At 41.4% G+C, this 9,652-nt stretch overlaps 2 protein-coding genes across 2 annotated transcripts in view; one reads left to right on the top strand and one right to left on the bottom strand.

Annotated features, from left to right (window-relative positions):
* Positions 1-2,100, bottom strand: part of CERS6 (ceramide synthase 6) — a 159,036-nt gene extending 156,936 nt beyond the window's left edge. The window contains exon 1 of the mRNA XM_009894647.1: positions 2,093-2,100. Coding sequence (XP_009892949.1) covers positions 2,093-2,100 — 8 coding nt within the window. The remainder of the gene's footprint in view (positions 1-2,092) is intronic.
* A 1,113-nt stretch (positions 2,101-3,213) lies between these two features.
* STK39 (serine threonine kinase 39) overlaps positions 3,214-9,652 on the top strand; it is a 120,005-nt gene continuing 113,566 nt past the window's right edge. The window contains exon 1 of the mRNA XM_009894648.1: positions 3,214-3,266. Coding sequence (XP_009892950.1) covers positions 3,214-3,266 — 53 coding nt within the window. The remainder of the gene's footprint in view (positions 3,267-9,652) is intronic.

Below are 9,652 nucleotides of genomic sequence, written 5' to 3' on the forward strand. Positions count from 1 at the left end.
AAAGCTCAACTGTCATTGTACAGAACATAGAGAGGTTAGAAATGTGCAACTAGAATTATTAGTTCAGTTAGAGACCATTCTTCTGTTACCTGGGTGTTGAAAAGGGGACTTACATTATTGCTGAAGAAGGTGCATGTGTATCTTGCATAAGAACCTCCTTCTGGTATCACCCTTTGATCTGGTGTGATACTATCTGCCTTTTTAAAATAACTGTGTTATGCAGAGCAGTGTCCATCCCCAGGATTACTTTGTGTTTGCCTTCCCAAACAAGGCCAGTGCTGGTGAGGAACAAAATTATTGGTTCATGACATGAACTAGAACCTGGGATTCCCTCAACAAATTCCTGGGACATCCCACCCCAAAAAATTGTGTTCCAAAAGGTGGACAAATGGAAAGAGACAGGCTTTAGATAACCTTTGTGGAAGTTAAAATAATGTCGATTAAAATAAATACATGCCTTCAACTCTACAGATTTCCAAAATGAAGTTATTTCCATTTTCTCTTTTCCTCACTCTCTCCAAGACTTGAATCATAAAAATGATGATTGGAACAGAAAAGGAAGTCTTTTTTCTTTTTAAATTTTATGGCAGTCACTTAAGTTGCCATAATGACATTGCAGAGAGATGACCTAGTTGATTCTAAGATTTGTGGCATACGATAACTATGTCGAGTCACTTCTTACAGTAAAAGCCATAAACAGACTTAAAACATAGACCACAAAGAAAAACTGGGGACATAATTTTCAGAGTTGGGGTTTCATTAAAAGTGGCTACTTCATTCTCAGCTCCTCTTTCAATAGTTTGTTACCTCAAGTGTTACATGGTCCACATTTTCTGCTTTCTGACAGACGATTTTATTAAGTCACTCCGTAATGAAATAGATATAAATTTCAGCTCCATCATCCTAATTTAATTAGTTGCTTTGCCAAGGGACTACTGGTACAATCAGAGAAAATCACAGCCGTGTTCTGTTCGATAGTGCCAGGCTGGAAGATTTTCCTGCTCGCAGCAGTGCCTGGTGCAGTGCTGATGCCCCTGTCTCAAAGAGACTGAACAAGCTACCTCTAGGCAAGGGCACTCAGTGGGAGCATAATCCAGCCTCCCCATGCCCCGAGCAGTAGCTCCCACGACAACTGGCATATCTCAGCAAGCATACCATAGGACAGTGGTAATGGAAGGGCATTTGGTTTTGTGGATCTGGTTTATATTTATCTCACTTGCCTGTGCCTCAGCTTGCCCCTTCCCCACAAAAGCAGGAGGAGTGGGCTCTTCTAGGAAGACACGGGTGTCTGTTCTCCAGCCCTCTGGGCTCTGGGGAGTGTTTGAAGTCTGTAGACTCTAGAATGGGGTATCTTTTTGAAGGGAAAATCAAAGCATTAGAAATAGTCTAAACAAATCACTCTTCATACCAAATACTGTATTTGAAGAAAGATAAACTGTGAAAGGATTTATCTTTTTGGTATGCCAGCATGATAGAGGGGTGGCTTTTTTTACACTTCCAAAAAGCTGTGCAAAACAACTATTTAACCCTCCAAAGTGAATGTTAGGAACAGAAGGTGATAGGGTAATTCCAGAAACTTGCAACATTTCTGAGTACCTTCACATTAGCAGTCCATCTGGTTTTGCAGTTCTTTTACAAGGAGCTCTGTTTCCTGCACTGTATACCAACCAAATTATGTTGCACATTTGTTACGTGTTCACATATACAGCAGGGAATAAAGCTGGTGTGAATGAATACACCCAAAATTTTCTTGAACAAGTAAATCTTCAGTGAGTGTCCCTCACTCTGTTCTCTCGTCCTGTCCATTTGAATACAGACTTTTATAAGACTTGTTTAAAAGACATGTAAAATTTAGATGTCCTTTCAGATTAAAGGAAAATGTTTTAGATGGTAGGTCTCAGCACTCAGATTCTGTTGTTAATCTCTAACTTTCTTAAAGACAAGGAAAAGACAAGGAAAGACAGCTTAAAAAACAGGTAACATGATGAGAATAGGATAGAGAGTATAAATAAATAAAACTGCAGTGGAGAGAGTACACATTGGGAGAAATATTACGTTGACAAACAATTTCTGGCTGCCCTTTGCATCTCACCTGGTCATGTTCCAGAGCTAGGATGAGCAGGTATGGCTGTGAACTGTCTGGATCCCTGTGTGTGATAAAAATTTTGAAAAAAATCACTATAATAACACAAATGATCACTGAATTCTTCAGTTTGGTCACAGCACAACAACATAACTAGTACAAAATATTAACCTGCATCAGCTTCTCTTCAAATATTACAGCATTTGCGAGGTCCTGGTCCTAAACTTTAGAGCTCTGTTAGATGTGACAGACCCACATCAAGGAGCACCGCTTCTCCTTTGACTACGGGTCCCACCAGCAGCCCCTATCCTTTGCAAAGTTGAACTGCCAATGGACAAAACTGAGTTAAAACGAAGCCACAGGACTGTCAGGGCCCTGAATGTGCCACCAGGCCAGTCCCCTTGCAGAGGTTTTGCTGCCTCTGCTCAAGGCCAGCTCCAATGGAGCATGGCTTGGTGACCTGGACCAGCCCACCCTGAAGACCTGTGAGACACCTCGCCTGGGGCCTCTGGTCCTCGGCTTGGAGCCTGCAGCTAACCTCAGGCCCTTGCCTATGCTGCAGATCGGCCTGCGCCAGGCTTGTTCCTCCCCCATCCTGACCCTGCCTTGCGCCCTGGACTTCCTGAGTCAACCTTCGGCCTGCCCTGTCCCTACAGACTCGCCTGGTGGTCATCTGACTGTCGCCAACCCTGGCTGCCATGCCTGGGCCTGCCCCCTCGCCTGGCTGGGGTCCTCCCAGACTGCACCCTGCTCAGTGCGGCCACTGGCCCTGCTGCCTCACTGGCACTAGTGGCTCCCGGCTCGCCTGCCCTCACAGGGCAGCCCAGCCCTTGCTGCTCCCTGATAGACACGGCTTGTACACAGTCACCTTCCAGAAATCTCCAAGTCTGGGAATACAGCCAATGCTAAAACCAAACATAAGAAGTATTCTCCCTTGCATGCACCTAACTGCTTGCGTGCTCGCCCCCCGGTCTATCATAAATCCCAGAAATAGCACATGGGGAAAAGTAATCAAGGTATATGGAAGAGTAAGGAGCGGTATCATAAAGCTATGGTGGGATAAAGATGAGAGATCATGTCTTCGATAGAGCATCGATACTGCTGGAGAGAATAAACAAGCACTTGAACACATGGACTTTCTTCAGTCCTGGAAGAGAGTCACTAAACCTCAGGCAAAATACAGGTAGGTGAGCAACTAGTCAGAGTTCAATCCCTTCAAACAAGTTGAGGGAAAAGGGTCATTGGCAACTGTGAGGCACGGACGCCTGACAGCAAGGAGGGAGGCAGAGAAGCTGTCAGGGCTGTAGGATGTAGACAGCCAGCAGCTCTGGAAGAACAGCAGGCATGTTACGGCAAAAATGATCTGTACTGAATTTATTATTTTTAATAGGTTGTGAAATTATGTTTTGTTCTTCCTAGGCTCATCTCTGGAAAGCAGCTTGGGATGAGACTGAGAGACCAGAGCTGCAGCGGCTGGTCCCTGAAAACTTTCTCCTGAAGGCAAGAGGCATTTCTGTCCTTGGTAGCTGTCTCCAGTTCTGACCTGCACCCATCTCCAAGCTTCCTGCTTCTGCTTCAGAAATGAAGAAATTGTCAAGACAACATTGTGACCTAAAAACTTGTCTTTCCTCTTCATCCCCCCGACAGTATCAATTAGAATGATAAGAGATCACTCCCTCCCACAACCTTGTTTCTGAGAGTATAAAGATATATATACTCTAACAAATCCTGACTCTGAACAGACTATAAGTAGCAGGATGTACACATCCACCTGCTAAAAATAATTCAAGCTTCTGCAAATTGCTTAGATAGTTGAACTCATAAGCAAAGAGTAGGCAAGAGCGGGGATTAAAAATTAACCTATGAATCCAGAAACTGACAGTCTGCAGGTGGGATTGGTCCCTTTGCCTCTGATTGTGGAGTGTACCTGGCCCTGTAACCTGGCTGAGTGAGTGGCAGCTGCTTTGAAATCGCTTCATTGTCTCCTTGCAGTCTGGGGCTGCTGCTAAATGATGCTCAGTGGCATTCTCTACAGAGAGACTGAAGATTGATGGTGTCCTAGAGTCTGAGACCGTGTTGACTCTGCAGCCAGAGGAAGCCTGTCTGCCTGCCTGTGGTATTACTCTTCTCCCATTAAGCGTTTCTCGCATCCAGGCTAGCCAGCTTGGCAACTTCCAGGGGCACAAGGTTAAAAATACTTCAAAATTTGAGAAAACATAGGCTCTTTCTGTTATGAAATCTCTCATTTGAAAGTAACAGTTCTTTGGTTTGTCTGGCTTGCCTCTACAAATGATATGAACTTATAATTCATCAAGAGAGTGTAAATGTCACCTGAATCTTGCTGAGGAATATGAGATCAGCACTAATACAAATCAATACAGGTTACTTTCCTAATTCATAAAGCATGTGTCAGGTTGCAATTCCCTGGCTGAAGGCAGCCTGCCTGATATATTTATCTAGTACTTGAATCAGTGCCCAGCTCTGCAGAATATAAGATTTCCACTTAAAAGTAATAGTGAGTTTTGAACCCTCAGGCTTGTTCAGAGATCTCACATTGTCATTGGGGTGCAGAGGTGTTTAAATATGGTTGGATACGTGCCCTAAGAAAACAGTCCTAATGGTGACGGTGAGTGAGCAGCACTATTTCCAGCTCGGGGTCCATCACAGTCAGCAGGGGCAGTTTCCTGAAGGCTCATTCATTCATATGCTGATGCTTCACTTGTACGGATGCCAGTGAGCCTTAGACAATAGGGCTGCATCCTGCACCTCTTGTGAGTCACCTTTGTGTTCTCTGAAAATACACCTGGCAGATGTTTTGGGTTGTTGTTTTTTTTTTAATCTGAAATATTGGTCAGTTGGAGGCAAAAAACATTTAAACTGATTTAAACTCTTCCCCCACTTTTTGACTAGTTCATATACCAGTGCTTCACAGAAGTTACTCAGTTGGATAAATACTTTGCCACAATTTCTAAGCGTCTTTGAAAAGGACTAGTACTATCTGCAGTGCAAAAGCTAATTTAAGCAAACAAAACCGAAACTATTTTATTCATATTACGGGAAAATCTTGTGTAAGCCTGGTGTAGTTAATTAACTTCACAGCCCAGAATCTAAGGAACTAATTAAAAGTATAAGTCTTCATTATTTGATTTAAGACATTTGGCAGACAAGATCTGAATCTAAAAAGTAAACATCTTTTCTGATTTCTCTCTCTGTCTCCATACATCTGCTGTTGTTTAATTGTTCAATACAGCATTCACACAGTGAACTCTATCAGAGAATATCATGAAATATGTACACAATTAGTCTGGTTTTTGCATCATTAAAAATAGTAGCATTTTACTGCAGCAGAAGAAATATGTCTTGCAAATGTTATAACTCCTACATATTTTGAGTTTACATATTGCACTGTTTCAAGCAGCGCAAGATACCCTTATGTAACTTTAGAAGTACAAAAAAGGGAGAATATAAACTTGTCCCTTTAAGAGAGAGACAACAAAAAGCCCTTTATGTATTGTCACTTGCTGAGAGTCTTGGAAAATTCACAAAAAAGAACTGCTCCTTTATTCCTTGTCTGACAAAGCAGCAGAGGAAATATTCATTTCCTTTCCCATTATTAAAGGCTACCATGTTTCTGCCTATTAAAGAAAAACTATCAGATGTAAATGCAAGTACAAAACCTGTTTGGTCTTCCTTAACCACGGTATTAATAGTCTCTTGGAATACATTCAGATATCTGCTTGCTAAAAAGCTTGTAGCAGGGAAAGGAGTTCCTGCCCTTCAGTTGAGGTGGTGTAAATTACCGTAGGAAAGTCCTTAGCTGATTTTAGTGCTTCAACTTTATTTCTGGACAACATTTAAAAATATATGGGTATTTTAAAAATTTCCAAGTGATAAGTGGAGCCTACTTAGATGGCTTACAACTTAAAAAATGACAATGATTCTGAGTTGAAATATCACCGCCACTGTTGATATGGAAAAGTCATTTGTTCTGCTTGTTTTATATCAGGGGATTTGGTGGTCTTACCTCAGTTCTGCAGCAAACCACCACTCTTACATCTCATTCTGTACTTGTCTGGTCTCCCTCCTTCCTGGGAGCTGGGTAAGGTGCCATATGTTCCTTTCACTGTCTCTGGCTGCGGATGACCTTATCTGTCATCTCTGATATCTGTGATTACTTATTTCCATTTTTGTCTTTTTGCAAAGATGCATTAATTCCTAGGTATTGACCACCCTGTGTTGTTTGAAGTCTTCTATTTCTTTATACGTTTGCACATCCTGTATTTTCTTTTGCCTCCAGCTTTTTCCATTATTAGTATTCTAGTTTGGAGTTTTCTATCAATCAAAAATGTCCACAGGTTACCAACAATGGTTCATTGTTAGAACTGTTAAATTATACTTTGCAATATTAAATAACAGGATATGGCATCAATGAAACTGAATCTGACACTGTTTCACTACAATCCCTTTGGATGGTATTACTTTAAAATTACTTTCAGGTATCCCACTGAATTAAGGGAAAAAGATGACCAACTTTACTGTGACCTGCTCAAACTTGTGCCATGTAAACTGCAACCTAGAATATTTATCTAGCTAAACAAGTCTGACTTTGTCAATGAGCTGCTTAGCTGAGGTACTCCTTTAGCATATTCGTTCCAGCAAATTGAGAATATTAAATTACATATTTTTGCCATAAACATAAATAAGTCTATGAAAGATGTTACCCATGCCCTTTTCTTTTGTCACTGGGACATACTCCTTTGTCTGCACTGAAGTTGTGTCCGTGGCATACCACAAGCCTCCACAGCTAATCTGATATCACAGAAGCTACAATGAGGCCAATACAAAATTTTACTAAGTCTTTGTTTGCTTTTTAAATTCACACATAGCCTATAATTTTTAATACATTTTCCTCTAACATCTTAAAGATCAGCGTGCTGCTGTCTTTTAAAAAAAGGTTGATATAGGGGTGGGATCTTGCTCCAGAATTGGTAAGTGGAGCTGGGCTCCTCCTGTCCCAACCTGTGCTAACGGCCTTAACATTGCTGGCTCTGCTCTTCAGATGTATTTTTGGCAATCACAGTCCATGTTTTGTTCAAGTTAACCATCTTTTTTTTTGATCTAATCAGTATTTATCTGCCTGCCTTTTGCTTTTGTTCAGTCATGGAAGCACAGGCAATGTTAGGTATTGCCCTCGATTGTGCTGCTGTTGTTAGAACCAGCTGCAGGTCTTCCTCGATTTTGAGGTCTTGCCACCTTTCTCCCCTTAGGGCTGTGCTGGTTCTCAGTCCCACGTGGAACATTGGGGTGTCTTCCACCCTCTGCAGATTTCTTCCTGCAGTGGACAACTTCAGTAGTGTCGGCATGTCAGCAGTCTAGCCTAATTTTGGAGTACTGAAAGACTGGCAATTAAGTTTTTGTTCTAAGTTCCATTCTCAACCCAATCCACTGCAGGAAACCAGTGTAAATTTAAATTCCTAAAGGCGCACAGCTTAGACAGGTTGTATATTCCCTTATAGTTCCACTTTCTTTTCATTAAGACACCACACTCATACATTTCATAGAATCATAGAATGGTTTAGGTTGAAGGGACCTTAAAGATCATCTACACCCCCTACCATGGGCAGGGACACCTCCCACTAGACCAGGTCACTCAAAGATCCATCCAACCTGGCCTTGAACACTTCCAGGGATGGGGCCTCCACAACTTCCCTGGGCAACCTGTGCCAGTGCCTCACCACCCTTGGAGTGAAAAACTTCTTCCTAATACCTATTCTAAATCTACCCTCTTCCAGTTTGAAGCCATTACCCCTTGTCCTATTTCAAATACGTGTAGCACATTGTGCAAGCCTTTGTAGTATAACTTTGTAGTAAACTTATTCTAAGTAAGCTGTGTCTGAAGTGCATGATGTGTTAAAGTGTTTTTAGGTACTACAGGAAATGAAGTGATACTCCAAGAGGGTGTTTTTTCACTGACACTGCAGATTCAGATGAAAGCTCTATTTAAATATCTTCCTGTTGTCTTTTGTACTGTTTGATATTCAGTTGTCTCAGAGCTTCCAGCTACCCCATTCCTCCCATCAAATGCTATTCTTGCCTGTTGGTTGTTACCCAGCAATATTCACCCTGGGACCTACACATCCCAGAGTGAGCTGTGCCCGCTCCCCTTGCTCATAGCATCCTCTTCCCATACAGCTCTCTCTGGTGCCACTCAAAGATCACATCCCAGAACTACACCACTTCATCTGACGCTTTGTGTAAGTGGTATGACCTATATCAGTGAGTACTTTCACACCAGCACTATGCCATGTGTTGGTGTCATCACTAGTAAGACAAAACTGTGCCCACGCTAGGACTTGTTTACCAACAGAGATAAAACTGCATTTTACTGGCACCATTTCCAAATATATTTTCCTGTATATTGGCAAAATTAGGCTTTTATATTAGTACAATAAGCACCCTTACATAAGCATAGCAAACAGAACTAGTCAAAGTGTGGATTCTGCTGCTATAACTAGTTTTGTAGGTGCAATCTTACTGGCCAGGGTACTGGGTTGGAGCTCTGCCTTTGATTGCTGTATTTGCAGAGGACACATTACAGGCTATAACAGCAAAACCTGCTTAGACCAGGGTATCTGACTTTTGCACACAGTTGATTCTACTATCGGTAATGATTGAAACAAAATTAGGAGTGCTTTCTTGGCATGTTACACCTAGTGATATATACTAAATGTAGGGCTTTTTTTGGATACAGCATCTGCGAATAATGAATGATACGCCAGTAAAACTTAAAAATAGGTTGTGCCTAAACTGCCTAATTTCTGTTTCTTGTCTCTTAAAAGCACAGCGTTGATGAGTTTAGGTTTATGTCATTCATGGATAAATTAGATTTTTTAAAAAATCATAAAAACAATAAGGGATGCATGGAAAAGGAAGCCTCCTTTTCTTCAATAACACAAATGGTGTGACCCAAAGCAATTGTTAAAGGTCTTTTAAAGAAGACTAAAATATAAATATTTGAGTCATCAAATGTTGGGGTTTTTTTAATACTGTGAACATGCAAGGAGATTATTACTGTACGTTTCAGCTTTTCTTACAGATCAGAGAGAAAGGAATTAGAGTGTTTAGGAATTTTAAAGCATCTCATTGTTCTGAGGAAGAGATACTTTTCTTTAGATTTGAGTTCTATTTTTAATGTCTTAACTGGCATTTTAATCTTCCTAGAGCGGAGACTACTCATTTGTTACCGGATTTTTGTTTCAGGCATTATTCCACAGCTTGTCTTGGTATCAGGAAGCTTTGTGAACTTTAATTGATAAATAGGAAAGGATGGCAACTTCTGACCTTTCCCCTTTGGGTAGATCGCCATGTTTCAGCACTTTATTAAAGTAGAGGGAGTTAGAGCAACAGGCAGTTTTCTGACTCCAAATCTGAAGCTATGCAGACAGTACTTTTGCTGTGCCCTTTGACTTTGGAAATTAATGGTGAATATGGCAAGCACTCCCAACAAGAGAAACACTCAAGACTTCTTGATGCTAAGCCCATGTTGCCAGGGCTCTGTGCACACCAACT

This window comes from Charadrius vociferus, unplaced genomic scaffold, assembly GCF_000708025.1.
Source record: "Charadrius vociferus isolate BGI_N301 unplaced genomic scaffold, ASM70802v2 scaffold161, whole genome shotgun sequence".
NCBI lineage: Eukaryota > Metazoa > Chordata > Aves > Charadriiformes > Charadriidae > Charadrius > Charadrius vociferus.